Below are 15832 nucleotides of genomic sequence, written 5' to 3' on the forward strand. Positions count from 1 at the left end.
AATAGATGTAACTAACCACATCACATTATTTGCTGTTCAGTTAATAGCATAAAGTTGAATGCACCAAAATTAATGCTGAAGCTTTGTAGTTATCGCATGTTTATTTTGGCCATTAATATGTATTAACTACAAAATCTTACTTTAATTTAGTACATAGACCTCAAAGTCTGACATTTTAATTTTCATCTTAAAAAATTTGCTTTTCTGTGATTCGATATGATGTGCTTTTGCTGAATTTGTCAGTTTGTGTTTTGTATCTATGAAAATACTACTACTGTACTATTAATTATTTCTTTAGCACTACTAGATGTACACTGTGCTGTACAGAGTCACGAAAGAGACAGTCCCAGCTCGAAGGAGCTTATAATGTTAATGTTTTATTAACATGCTTTTCTATTTTGTCTTTTAGGGTCCACACATAGCTTCAGTGACACTTGCTGCTTACGAGTGTAATTCAGTTAATTTTCCTGAACCTCCATACCCAGACGCAATCATCTGTCCAGATGAAGAAGGGGTAGAAGGAAGCATTTCTTTATGGACCATCATCTCAAAAGTCAGGTTGGAAGCCTGTATGTGGGTAAGATGTAGTTAATTCTTGGGTATCATTTAAAATATATTATTGCTTACAGAGAATTAAAATTTTCTATGTGCTGGAGCAATAATCAAACTGGCTGCATGGAAACAAATATTTCACTTTTTACCTGTTAGATTTGCACCAATAATTCAGAATAAAATTATGTACATCATTATGCTTTGATTATTACCTGAAGTATACATACAGTATCAACAGTATTTGTGTGTGATTTTCTTGTATGCATGTGCATTTCTTTTCCTGATCTAAAGATGCTTTCAGGATGCCCCCTGGTAATGTGATTAGTTGATCCCTGAAATGAGGGTGGGCAGGTTTTTTATGTGGGTGAAAAGCATATAAATGCAGCATTCAAAATAGTTCTCCCTGTGTGCTAAAGAGCCCAATTTTGCTCAAGTAAATATAAAGAGTTTAGTTTTGCATTTTAGAAACTCTTTTGAAATGTATAAAGTTTCATTGCAAGACTTAGGATATTGAGGGTAGAAGAAATAAGAGCTAGATTCACAAAGCAAACCGATCATGTACCGAGCGGTTTGCGACCCCTTTGCTATCAAATTTCCATCCGGCCTGATTCGCTTACCTTTCCTGCGATCCGCTTAGAATCCGTGCATGCAAATGAGGTGAAATGCATGCAAATTGGACAGCGACCCCGATTCACTACACCAAATTTCTGATCCAACTGGGCTGGCCGATCACCTGAAGAAGCAACTGCTGGGAACCAGTCGAAAACGTCTTTCCGACTGAAAGCCCTGCTCTCTGACCTGCAATCTCTCCTGTCTGCTCGCCTGAATGCTGCCATTATCCCAGGACAAGCAGGCAGCATATTCTTAACGTATGGGTGACGTCACCGACGGAGCCCCGGTACGGACACTTTTAACTAGAAAGTTCTAGTTGACCGCACCGCGCATGCACGGGTGCCTTCCCGCTCGACGGAGGAGAGCGTGGTCCCCAGTTTCTTCGTTTCCGCGGAGCGAAGAAGACGCATGTGCTTTCAACGGCTGTTGAAATTTTCTACTTTGCCTTCCCGCTCGCGTAATTTTCTTCCTTTTTTGCTTTTTTCCCTTCGGGTTTCTTTTTCGTCTAAAAAAAAAAAATTCTTTAATTTGTCTTTTCCTTTATTTTTCTGGCCGGCCCCGGCGGGGCCTGTTGCCATCATACAGGCCTCCGGGTTTGATTTTGCGGAGGCCGTGTTTCCATTCATGCCCCCTCAGCCGGGTTTTAAGAAGTGCCAGCGGTGTGCACGCCCGATCTCTCTCACTGACCCGCACAATTGGTGCTTACAGTGCCTGGGTCCAGAGCATCGGGCTGACACCTGCACCCGCTGTGCTACTCTTAAAAAACGTACGTTAAAGAATAGGCAGATCCAGCAGAACATCCTTTTTGGCACCGGATCTGCCATGGAGTCTGCCACACCATCGACGGCGCCGCTAAAGTCGGCACCGACTACCTCCACACCGCCTGATCCTTCCTCGGGGTTGATGGCGTCAGGTAAGCCGGCTAAGAAGCCTTCCACTTCCCTTGAGCGCCCTCCTGCCACGGCGGCGACACCAGTCCTCCCGGCATCCAGCCGACCCCGTAAATGCTCCGCCCTGATTTCGGTGAGTGCCTCGTCATCGGCCTCCTCATCGCCGGGGCGTAGAGCAGCACCTATGGTACCGAAAAAGAAAAAAGCGGTACCGGTGCCTCCTCTGGACGACCGCATTGCGGCCATACTCCAAACTCAATTACAGGAGCAGCTACAGCAACAACTACAGCACCTGTTGCCAACAATATTGGCCCCGCTCCTTCCGGTACCGGACCGGCCCGAGCCTCGCACCATACCACCAGAGTCGACTCCATCGGTACCATTAAACACGTCCATGCCGGTGCTCGCGGCGGAACCCATCAACCCTCTCGTGCAACTGCACTCTGATGCCGATCCTCTCCGACATCGGGACCGTCGCCAAGCCGACCGAGACCGGCACCACTCCTCTTCCCCCGGTACCGTCTCCATGCGTTCTGGCAAATCTCTCTCTAAGACTCGCCACGCAGAACCATCCACACCACCGTCCCGTCCTATACACACCGACGTCAGGGACCCGGACCTCTAGGAAGAATCCCAACCCGGTACCGACGATGAGGCTTCTTCAACCGACGAGGAGCCCTCCACAATCGATACCGGTTCCAAGCCTGAACAATCCTCATTCACCAAATTTCTTCGGGAAATGTCAGCGGCTCTCTCTATCCCATTAGAATCTGACTCTAAGAAGTCACAGGCTTTCTTAGATGCCCTAGACTTCGAGCAACCCCCCAAAGAATTCCTAAAGTTACCCGTCCACGACATCTTACGGGAAACTTTCTACAAGAATTGGGAGAACCCTCTCTCGGTACCGGGGGCCCCTAGAAAACTGGATAGTCTCTACAGGGTCATCCCTATCCCGGGGTTTGACAAACCCCAACTATCCCATGAATCTCTTCTTGTCGAATCCACCTTGAAGAAAACCCAGGGATCCAGTATTTATGCTTCTACCCCTCCTGGCAGAGAGGGCAAAACGATGGATAAATTTGGCAAGCGCCTTTATCAAAATTCAATGCTTGCAAACAGAGCCAATAATTACACCTTTCACTTCTCCTTCTACATGAAGCATCTGGTTCAACAACTCTCTTCATTACAAAAGTATCTTCCTGAACGTAAGGTTCCTCTGTTCCAACAACACATTTCCAGTCTGCTCCAACTCCGCAAATTCATGGTGCGCTCTATTTATGATTCTTTCGAGCTCACCTCTCGAGCTTCGGCCATGGCGGTTGCCATGAGACGTCTGGCCTGGCTGAGAGTTTCCGACCTCGATGTTAACCACCAAGACCGCCTGGCTAACGCACCTTGTCTTGGTGATGAACTTTTCGGAGAGTCCCTAGACTCCACCACCCAGAAACTATCTGCTCACGAGACCAGGTGGGATACTCTCATCAAACCAAAGAAGAAGACTCCGCCTGCTCGCCCCTATAGACAGCAGTCTTCATACCAACGCAGATTCTCAGCCAGACCTCTTCATCCACCTCCGCAACAACCTCGCCGACCTTGTCAGCAACAGCAAACTCAGGCTCGCTCCCAATCTCATCAACCTGCCAAGCCTCTCCCTCAGCCAAAACCTTCTCAGCCCTTTTGACTCCTTTCTCCAGGGCATAGCCAGTCTCTCACCAGCGTTACCTCTTCCTCAACTTATCGGAGGACGCCTGCAACTTTTTCTCAGCCGTTGGGAGGTCATCACGTCAGACCAGTGGGTCCTTACCATCATTCGCCACGGCTACTCTCTCAACTTCCAGACTCTTCCATCAGACAATCCTCCCGTAGAGTCTGCTTCTCACTCCTCTCAAACCCTCCTCCTTTTCAAGGAGGTTCAATCCCTCCTTCTTCTCAATGCCATCGAAGAAGTCCCCCAAGACCAAAGGGGTCAGGGATTCTACTCCCGCTACTTCCTGGTACCCAAGAAGACAGGAGACCTACGTCCCATCCTCGATCTCAGGGACCTCAACAAGTGTCTGGTCAAGGAGAAGTTCAGAATGCTCTCCCTGGCCACGCTTTACCCTCTTCTCTCTCAACACGACTGGCTATGTTCCCTAGACCTCAAGGAGGCCTACATTCACATTCCAATCAATCAGACTTCACGTCGCTACCTCCGGTTCAGATACAGCACCATCACTACCAGTACAAAGTGCTACCCTTTGGCCTCGCATCATCGCCCAGGGTGTTCACCAAGTGCCTTATTGTGGTGGCGGCCTTCCTCAGGTCTCACAACCTCCAGGTGTTCCCCTACTTGGACGATTGGTTGGTGAAAGCACCTACGTCTCCGCTTGTGCTACAAGCCACTCAACACACCATCTCTTTCCTCCATCTTCTGGGGTTCGAGATCAACTACCCCAAGTCGCATCTGCTTCTCACACAGCGACTTCAGTTCATTGGAGCAGTTCTCGACACCACTCTGATGAGGGTGTTTCTCCCCTCCGACCGTCAACAGACCCTGCTCCATCTTTGCCGCCAGGTGCTCCTTCATCACTCCATCCCTGCTCGGCAGATGATGGTCCTCCTGGGCCACATGGCTTCCACGGTCCATGTGCTCCCTCTGGCACGACTCCACCTCAGAACACCTCAGTGGGCTCTAGCCAACCAATGGTCACAGACCACGGACCTTCTTTCTCATCCCATCTGTGTGACATCGTCTCTTCAGCGATCTCTTCAATGGTGGTTGAACTCCTCCAATCTTTCCAGGGGTCTGCTTTTTCATCTACCCCCTCACTCCATGGTCATCACCACGGATGCCTCCCCCTACGCATGGGGAGCCCACCTGGGAGAACTTCGCACACAGGGTCTCTGGACCCCTCAGGAACGTCAACATCATATCAACTTCCTGGAACTCAGGGCCATGTTCTATGCACTCAAAGCTTTCCAACACCTTCTCTACCCTCAGGTTCTTCTCCTGTGCACAGACAACCAAGTCGCCATGTATTACATAAACAAGCAAGGCGGCGGTTCTCCCCTCCTCTGTCAGGAGGCCATCCGCATCTGGACCTGGGCCAAGGCCCGCAATCTCTTCCTCAAGGCTGTCTACATCCAGGGCGAACAGAACTCCCTGGCCGACAATCTCAGCCGCATCCTTCAACCTCACGAGTGGACTCTGGATCCGACCACACTCCACTCCATCTTCGATCGGTGGGGCACTCCTCAGGTGGACCTCTTTGCAGCTCCTCACAACCATCAACTGCCCCTTTTCTGTTCCAGACTCTACTCTCCTCATCGTCTGGCCCCGGATGCGTTCCTGCTCAACTGGACGGGTCAGTTTCTCTATGCCTTCCCTCCACTCCCTCTGATGTTGCGGACGTTGTTCAAACTCCGCAGAGACAATGCCACCATGATTCTCATAGCTCCTCGGTGGCCTCGCCAACACTGGTTCTTTCTCCTGCTCCAGCTCAGCTCCAGGGAGCCCATTCCTCTTCCTGTGTTTCCTACTCTACTTACGCAGCAGCATCAGTCTCTACTACATCCCAATCTGTCCTCGCTCCACCTGACAGCTTGGTTTCTCTCGGGCTGACCTCTCCACAGAATCTGTCTCAGCCTGTCCGTCGCATTTTGGATGCCTCCAGGAAACCGGCCACCCTCCAATGTTACCATCAGAAGTGGACCAGGTTCTCCTCTTGGTGTCTACTGCATCACCACGATCCCACCTCATTGGTGGTGGAAACTGTACTGGACTATTTGCTCTCTCTGTCCGACGCTGGCCTCAAGTCTACCTCCATCAGAGTCCACCTCAGTGCCATCACTGCGTTCCATGAGCCTATCCTCGGAAAACATCTTACGGCTCATCCCCTGGTTTCCCGGTTCATGAGAGGCCTCTTCAATGTCAAACCACCTCTGAAGCCTCCTCCAGTCATCTGAGACCTGAATGTGGTTTTGTCAACCCTCATGAAACCTCCGTTTGAGCCTCTTGCCACTACTTCACTCAAATTTCTGACATGGAAGGTGCTTTTCCTCATTGCCATCACCTCTGCCAGGAGGGTTAGTGAGCTGCATGCACTGGTTGCCGACCCACCTTTCACTGTTTTTCACCATGACAAGGTGGTTCTGCGCACCCATCCTAAGTTCCTTCCCAAGGTGGTCTCGGACTTTCACCTCAACCAGTCCATTGTTTTGCCTGTCTTTTTTCCCAAACCCCACTCTCATCCTGGGGAACAGGCGCTGCATACGCTGGACTGTAAGCGTGCCCTTGCTTACTATCTTGATCGCACCAGGGCTCACCGCTCATCCCCTCAGCTCTTTCTATCTTTCGACTCTAACCGTTTAGGTCGCCCTGTCTCTAAACGGACGCTTTCTAACTGGCTTGCTGCCTGCATTGCCTTCTGTTATGCTCGGGCTCTCACTGGAAGGTGCTGTCACGGCCCACAGAGTCAGAGCTATGGCTGCTTCCGTGGCTTTCCTCCGTTCCACGCCCATTGAGGAAATCTGCAAGGCTGCCACTTGGTCCTCAGTTCACACGTTCACTACTCACTACTGTCTGGATGCCTTCTCCAGACGGGATGGACTCTTCGGCCAATCTGTGTTACAAAATTTATTTTCCTAATGGCCAACCATCCCTCCTCCCCCTCTGTTAGCTTGGAGGTCACCCATACGTTAAGAATATGCTGCCTGCTTGTCCTGGGATAAAGCACAGTTACTTACCGTAACAGGTGTTATCCAGGGACAGCAGGCAGATATTCTTAGGACCCGCCCTCCTCCCCGGGTTGCCTTCTTAGCTGGCTTATCTTAACTAGGGACCACGCTCTCCTCCGTCGAGCGGGAAGGCACCCGCGCATGCGCGGTACGGTCAACTAGAACTTTCTAGTTAAAAGTGTCCGTACCGGGGCTCCATCGGTGACGTCACCCATACGTTAAGAATATCTGCCTGCTGTCCCTGGATAACACCTGTTACGGTAAGTAACTGTGCTTTCTCAGCCCTGCTTCTTATCTCCTGCTGCTCGTCTTTCCGATGCTCTTCTCCTGCCCATTTCATATATATATTACTACTACTATTATTTATTGTTTCTATAGCGCTGAAAATGCGTACGAAGCACTGTACTTTTTTTTAACTTTATTTCAAACTTTTGCCAATACAGCAACGAAATGAATATTACAAACATATAGAAAATAAAAGAATTAACATCCTTGTTTATATTACAAGTATAACATCATTATCCCTCTAGCCCACATTATAAATGGAGGACCATTTCAAATTTTTATAAACATCATGAAAAATAATCAAGAAAGTAAATATACTACTAAGGAAATCTACCCTCAAAAGAAACTCAAAGAAATACTTATCCTAGACTGTATTTCTCTCTAAGTGCTGTACATTTTAACATACAATAGACAGTCCCTGCTCAGAAAAGCTTACAATCTAATTTAGACAGGACATTACATCGTTGGGGAGATTAAGGTAGAGGAAATGATACAGTAGGTATAGGTATCGGACAGTGGTGAGTGGGAGTTAAGATATCTGCCTGATGGAATTTTTTAAATTTAAGAATAGAATTTTTAGCAATTTCTAAATAATTCACTGAGCAGACTTTACACAGATTTTCAAAGGGAAGGTTCACATATACTTTCTTTTGAAATCTGCTCACAGGTATGTGGTTTTTGGACATAGAACCTGTTTTCTGTATGGGTTAAATTGGCTGGATAATATGAGTAGCATGTATGCGTTTGAACATGCATGTATACTGCTTTTTTTTTTTTTTTTAAATCTAAACCAAAACACACCTTGGGAATGGCTTCTCTTAACCCCGCTAAAAGTTTGTGCTCTGTGGAAACTTATAGTTACTTTTAACAGGTTAAAGGTGACCAGTTTTCAGTCTGATCTTTTATGAGAGAAAATGCTTTTAAAAAATTGTCTTCATTGGAGATAATTTTATAGCAGGCTGCCAAATTTAGGTATCAAATGCACATTAAGTTCCACCAGTTTTCAAAGATAAATTATGTACTTACTTTCTCTTTGGAAATTATCCCATGGAAACTACCTGTTTCTTAGTCTGCAGGACTTTTGTGGCTTATTTTGTGCACAAGCTCCCATTTTACAAAGTGTGTGTGTAAGCACTAACCCCTCCCCAACTATGCCCTGGGGGCACTTCTGACCATTTTGGCATAGGCACAAATTTATACGTATTGAGAGGGCAATTTTACAAAAGCCTATTTTGCACTTAAAACACTATTTCTTGCAGAAATGATTTCTGAAATTACCCCCACAGCACAACAGTACATAGCTTGTAATCTAGATCTATTTTAAACAGTTCTTTCAAGTTTTATGACACCTCTTATAGTAGCTATTCAATTGTTACCCCCACTGATGGCTTTTTTGCTGCTTGTTATTGAATTTTTTGATGTGACTCTGTAGGTCATGGAAATATAATTACAGTACCTAAAAATGTCTTTTTATTGGTTAAACAGATATTTATTTATATATTTTAAAAATTTCTATTCCACCTATCAAGTAGGTGGATTACAAATTCACATACATATGGTATGTTGCATTCATAAAACAGTGATGAACAAAACACTTTCACAAAAATGGAATAAAATATGAAGGTATATCAATAATATGAAAGCACAAGCAAACAGACCAATTGTTAACGGAGGAAAAAGCCTCAGACAGGGGCCCACTCACCTCCACAATGGTGGAATAATGGTGGTGGAGCGATCACTTCACTGGCTGAAAACCTCCTGTTGATAATAGTCCAAGCAAATGTGATGTATTAACTTGTTACTTTGAAAATTGTGTAAAATAGATGAAAAAACAACTTATCTTTTCTTTCTCTGAGATCGGTACACCAACGGTGGCCAGCGTTTCACAATTTAGCCTCAGGGTGTAACGTATCCGATCGTACTCTGATTCGGACGCCGACAGCGTCTCAAATATCCAAAGAATGAGGTCCAAAAGAGGAAATCCAAGAAGCAAATCTTTAAAAACACTCTTAATTCCAAATAGTCAACACTTGTACTGAAACTCTGTTGTATTCCTGGGAAACGTACAACAAAGAAAATTTACATTAGATCTGTAAAAAGTGGTACCAAACATGGGCTCTTAAAATTAAAAATTGACTCTTAATAGGTATATTTAAGCCTCGCATATTAAGAGACAGAAATCGGATCTCACCCATCTATTAAGTCGACAGTAGCAAAAGCACCCCAGATAGCCCCAACCCCCACCCCAGGTGCGAGGAAACACAACAAAACCAAACACAAACCCCTACCACCTCTTCATGTCCACCTCCGCCCCATACCCAACACCTAACTAACTGGATAACTAAGCGTACCATAACTACAAGGCACATTTACCTAGGGAGGAGGAATGGCATAGGGCCCGGCCCAAACAGTCCCATACAAGAGAAGACCAGTGCCCCTGACACCCTCACTCAGCCACATGAACAGTCTCCTCAGAAGCAATGCTAAAACAAACAAGAAGGGGAAATATTTGCTCCAAGTCCAATGTCGGTAAAGACAAAAAACAAAAAGCCCAAAAGTTCTCTATACCACCAGTATAAAACAGATTCTAGCAAAAAGCCATCTCCAGGAAACAAGACTAACAGAGAGAACTAAAATGCTTAGAGCTGAGCAACTGAGCACTTCCCATGAGACACACTCTACCATTTTGGTGATTAAATTTGCGGACGATACGAAGTTATTCAGAGTAGTGAAGACACAGGGGGATTGCGAAGATCTATAAAGTGACATAATCAAGCTCGAGAAATGGGCATCGACATGGCAAATGAGGCTCAACGTGGATAAGTGCAAAAATCTTATGCACGAATACAGGATGTCTGGGGAGGTACTTGGAGAGACCTCCCAGGAAAGAGACTTGAGAGTTCTGATCGACAAGTCGATGAAGCTGTCTGCACAATGTGCTGCAGCGGCAAAAAGGGTGAACAGAATGCTAGGAATGATAAAGAAGGGGATCATGAACCGATCAGAGAAGGTTATTATGCCGTTGTACCGGGCCATGGTCCACCCTCACCTGGAGTACTGGGTCCAGCACTGGTCGCCGTGCATGAAGAAGGACAAGAAAGGGTACTATTCGAAAGGGTCCAGAGAAGAGCGACTAAAATGGTTAGGGTGCTGGAGGAGTTGCTGTACAGTGAGAGATTGGAGAAACTCCTTGAAAAGAGGAGACATGATCGAAACATTCAACATACTGAAGGGAATAGACTTAGTAGATAAAGACAGACTGTTCACACTCTCCAAGGTAGGGAGAATGAGAGGGCACTCTCTAAAGTTGAAAGAGGATAGATTCTGTACAAACGTAAGGAAGTTCTTCTTCACCCAGAGAGTGGTGGAGAGCTGGAATGCTCTTCCGGAATCTGTTGTAGGGGAAAACACTCTCCAGGGATTCAAGACTAAGCTGGACAAATTCCTGCTAAACTGCAGTTGAGGCTGGACTCATTTAGAGCACTGGTCTTTGACCTGGGGGCTGCCGTATGAGCGGACTGCTGGGTAGGATGGACCACTGGTCTGACTCAGTAGCGGCAATTCTTATGTTCTTATGATCTTAAGCCAAAGAGGAAAGAGTCAACTTAGAAGTATGCCCTGCAGCCACATCGGAAGTTCTGCAAATTTCCCTCCATGTAGATGAAAAGTTCAAAAGGATACTGCCACTTATATTTGATACCCTTATCCACCAACTGGTGCGTGCAAAGTCGCTCCAACATAATGTAGTATCAGCCAAATCCTGGAAAAACTGGATAGCAAAAGTATTCCAAGTAAAAGTCTCCAATTTACGAGCAGTAGACAAGCTCCTTCAATTTGAAATCAGAAAAGCAAACTACATTGTCACAAGGCACAATCATATACAGATGACCCAAGGTTCTATGCGCTTGCTCAATGAAAATATTCTCAGGTGCTATGGAATTAGAAGAATTTGCTAAGAGCACACTCACCAGTTTCTGAATAGTTGAGTCGCAGTCATTATACTCAGGCAACCCTCTAGCAAATCTCGAATGCGCAGATTGTTCCTTTTAGACCTGTTTTCCAGATCTTCAATTTTATCCATGAAATATGAATTGGTAGATTTACAATCCTGTAGTGAAATTTCCAAAGAAGTAATTGCGTCCTGATGTTCCACAAATCTAGTCTTGGACTCCAATACACGGCTTCCCAACTCTGCTATCTCGCTTCGCAAAACTCTGACATCGGGCCCGACATAGCCACTAAGACAGCCTGCGCTACAGTTCCAGTCTACAGTTCCACCAACAGGCCTTCCTGTGTATCTGCCATCTTAGCTAGCCGATTTTGAGCAGGTAGAGGTTGGTAAGCAAAAATTGCGAAATCTAGGCTGCTCACCAGACAACTTCATACTCTCGGAGAGATCCTCCATTAAGAATGTAGTTGCTCCATTGCTGGGTGAAGAAAGCCGGGACTAAACGCTAATAATCACTAAAAGAGGGCCAGGTCCAGCAGAGCCCAGGACTTAAGCAGCCAGCATATGCAGTGGCGTCACTTACCCCTCTCTGTACATTTGCTTTCTGATGAGAAATGGGAATTTAACAGGTATGTTTTGAACATCACACAAAGTAGATAGAAACATCTTTAATAAACATTTGTTCACTTTTAAATTATAGCAATGGATTTTTTTTTCTAATGCATGAAGCAGATAGACAAATTAATTTAAATCTGACTGTTGGGGTAGCAGTTTATACAAAATTCACTGTAGACACAGTAGAATAAGTAAAAAAAAAAAAAACAACCCACTAAAATAGTATGGGCACAGTGTGCCTGGCTTCAAGCAGTGACATATGCACATTCAAGGTCAAAACAAGAGTTCTTTCTGTGGGAGTGTCTGCTTATTGTTCCTTATTGCATGTCATTAATCTGTTTGAGTTAAATGCCAGTTCCTGTTTCATGAGCCTCTGTTTCTGTATGCCCAGTGTTGGATATTTAAGGTGCATTACCCACAAGTGGCTGAAACTTGACACATTTTTGGTGTCTGAGAAAACACGTGTTCTGCTTTGAAAATGAAATTTACTTAAGTACTATTGGCCCCTAATATTTCACTGGACAGATTCTGAATTGCCTACCTTTACTGTTCATTATGACACATCTGTGCAAATGGTCTCTATGAGCTACTCTGCTGAAATTGTACACCACAACATAGTGCTAAAACCAGAATTAAGGTTGGAAACTGAGGAGACTACAAGAACATGGATTCTGAGAAGTGAAAATAAAAGAGCTGTGGAAAAATAAATTGCATATAGCAAGTAACACTAGACATCTTGAAAAAAGACAATATATTTTGCATTTTTTCCAGATCCATGAGCTAAGATACCATACAGGTAAGTAATCCTGCAATGAACAAACTAATTTTAGGTGACAAGAATGTGTATAAATGCTGGTATTCTAATGTTTATGCACATAACTGGGGCCACATGCATGTAAATACAGCTTAATCCAATTAAACTGTATTTTATAAGTAGCACCAATATTCAGTGGTGTGTACTTTTCGAGTGGGGTTCACAAGAGTAGAGTTTGAACAGAGCATGGACAGGGTGCACACTTATGTAGATCAGTGTTCTTCAACCTTTTAACACCTATGGACCAGTGAAAATAAAATAATTCTTTTGTGGACCGGAAACTACTAAGACTGAAATAAAAAACCCCGACTCAGCCCCATCCCCGCATCTCAGTCCCTGTCTCATCCCCGTGAACTCAGTCCCCGTCTCCATCCCGTGTACAGGGAGTGGGGAAAGAGAGAGAGAAATCCATGGTGCATCTCTCCCACTCCCTCTACTGCTATATCTAACATTTTTCCTTCTCTTATCCCCCAAATCATGTGCAGCATTTTTCACTATTGCCCACCATCCCCATGCTCAACATTTATCCTTCTTTCACACCTCTCCAGCACCATGCCACACCTCTCTCTCCATCACTATGTCCAACATTCCTCCCCTTGCATCCCCTTCAATCTGACCCTCTGTTCCCTCTCCACCACCATATCCAACATTTCTCCCTCTCATCCTCTTCCCCATGTTTCTCTTCCTCACTCCTCTCTATGCCCAACAATTTTCCTTTTTCCTTTCCCCTTGTGCACTATCTTTCCCTTTCACTTACACACTCATCCCCAACAATTTCTCCCTTTCTATCCCCTCCCTTGTGTCCCAAGTTCATGCCTCCTGCCTTCCTTCTGTGTCCGAGTTCGTATACCCCCTCCCTGCCTTCCAGCCTTTGTCTCAAATTCATGCCAGTCCCATGTCCCAACACGCTCTTCCCCCTCCCCCTTTTCTCCCTTATTTGTTCAGGGCCATCCAGCTTCCTTACTTGTTCACGGCCATCCAGCCTCTGCTGAAGCCAGATCAGTGTCCCCTCCAAGCGTGTGTCCGTCTTGCTTCTGGTTTGGTTGCGTCTTATCTTCAGCGCCAGCTACACTTGTTTCCCGGGACAGCGCGTAGTGGCTCTTGCATGCTGCTGATCCGGTTCTGGTTCCGGGTCAGTCACATGCTAGAGCGACTGTGCGCTGTCCTGGCAAACAAGTGCAGCTGGCGCTGAAGATAAGGAGCAACCAAGCCAAAAGGAAGATGGACACACGCTTGCAGGGGACACTAATTTGTCACGGACTCGCAGGAAATTTTTGCGGACCGGCAGTTGAAGAACATTGATGTAGATTATAGAATAGTACAATTTACATTCATTCTTTTACAGTTGTTGCCGATTTGATATACCACCTAATGAGATATGCAGGCTAAAGCAGTTTACAAAGATAAAATTAAAATAAATATTTGAAAAGAATGACAGAGAAATTGATAATAATAATAGCTTTATTCTTCTATACCGCCACAATCTTGCGACTTTTAGGCGGTTTACAGTCAAGAGAGCTGGACATTCAGTGAGTTACAATATGCAGATAGTCAGAGGAAATACAGAGTACAGAAACTTTAAGAAAGCGAAAAAATAAAATATACAGTTTGCTAAGAAATTTCCGAGAGGACCTGTTTGAGAGAGGTCACGAATTACAAAAAATACAGCGTAAATTACAATATATAGTTTGTTAAGAATTTTCAGAGGGGACATATTAGGTGAAAGGTCCCGAAATTACGAGATACAGTTTGATTAGGATTTCAGAGGGGGCATATTGGGAAGACGAGAAAAGAAAAAAGTGTTCGGTGAAGATTCTGTTTAGGTGATATATCTATCGTATAAGGCAGTTTTTATGAGTTTTCTAAAAGCGTTGTAGGTCATTCTAGCTTTATTAATGTAGTTGTCTAGCCAATGTTGTTGTTTGCTTGGTACGCGAAAGTTCTATCCAGAAAGGTTTTGTATTTACAATTAGTAATGCTTGGGTATGCAAAAAGATAGCAGTTTCTGGTTTGTCTTATAGGGCTGTAGAATATGAAGTGCGATTGCAAGTACGTAGGAGTTAGTCTCCAAACTAGTTTGAAACATATGCAAGAGAACTTGAAAATTATTCGTGCCTCGACTGACAGCCAGTGCAGTAGTTTGTAGTAGGGGGTGACATGGTCGCTCTTTTTTAATCCAAATACCAAGCGGACCCCGCTGTGTTCTGAATAATTCTAAGTTTCCTCACTGTTTTTTTAGGTATACCCATATAAACAATGTTGCAATAGTCCAGAGTAGAAAGCACTAGTGATTGCACTAGTAATCTGAACGATAATGGGTCAAAGTATTTTTTGATGGTTTAATTTCCTTAATATCAGGAAACATTTTTTTACCACTATGTTCGTGTGTTCAACCATTGTCAGGTGTGTGTCCAATGTGACTCCCAGTATTTTTATTGTATTAGTAATCGGGTAATCGTGGTCTTTTATGTGTAGTGTTGTGTTGGTAATTTTATCCGTTGGGCTTGCAAGGAAGATTTTTGTTTTTTCTATGTTAAGTTTCAGTTTGAAGTTGATTGTCCAATGTTCTATTTCGGTCATAATATGAGAAATGTATTTTGAGGTTTCGTTTGTAATGCTATTCACTGGGATTAAAATGGAAATGTCATCTGCATATATGTAGTAGTTCAAGTTTAGTTGTTGCAGTAAGTGCCCTAGGGATGATATGTAAATGTTGAACAGTGTGGGTGAGAGTGGTGAACCCTGTGGCACTCCCGAGGGGTTTCTCCGGGAGTTTGAATATGTCCCACCACTAACCATTCGATATGATCTCTTTGTTAGGAAGCCCTGTATCCAATTCCTTGCTTTTCCCATGATTCCTATTGCATCTAGGCAGTGTATCATTATTTCGTGGTCAACTAGATCAAAAGCGCTGCTGAAGTCTAGTTGTAGAATTAGAGCACTTGTTCCTTTGCTGAATAGGCCTTATAGGTGATTTAGGATCGAGGCTAGGACTGTCTCGGTGCTAAAGCCTTTCCTGAATCCTGATTGGTGTTCGTTTAGTATGCTGAATTTGTCTAGATAGTTTCCTAGTTCCACGTTGACCAATCCTTCAAGAATCTTGGTAAATACGTGGATGCTCGCTATGGGTCTGTAGTTGGTTTTCAAAGCTAGAAAGATTTTTTGATCTTTTGGGATGGGTGTAATTAGTATATGTCCCATTTCCTCGTGAAATGTTCCTTCCGTGAGAGTGGTTGTAATCCAATTGAATAGGTCCTTCTTGAAATCTGGTGTGGCTGTTTTCAGGGTATTGGAGGGACATACGTCTAAGAGGCAATTTGATTTAGTATATTTATTGAACAGGGTGAGAAATTGGTGCCAATCAGGAGGTTCGAAGTGGTTCCAGATCATGTCTAATCT

At 44.7% G+C, this 15832-nt stretch overlaps 1 protein-coding gene across 3 annotated transcripts in view; it reads left to right on the plus strand.

Moving 5' to 3' along the window:
• VMP1 (vacuole membrane protein 1) overlaps positions 1-15832 on the plus strand; it is a 288381-nt gene that overhangs the window by 121086 nt on the left and 151463 nt on the right. For all 3 annotated transcript variants that reach the window (XM_033922822.1, XM_033922823.1, XM_033922824.1), the window contains exon 6: positions 410-577. In XM_033922822.1, coding sequence (XP_033778713.1) covers positions 410-577 — 168 coding nt within the window. The remainder of the gene's footprint in view (positions 1-409; positions 578-15832) is intronic.

The sequence above is a fragment of the Geotrypetes seraphini genome, chromosome 15 (genome assembly GCF_902459505.1).
Source record: "Geotrypetes seraphini chromosome 15, aGeoSer1.1, whole genome shotgun sequence".
Taxonomy (NCBI): Eukaryota; Metazoa; Chordata; class Amphibia; order Gymnophiona; family Dermophiidae; genus Geotrypetes; species Geotrypetes seraphini.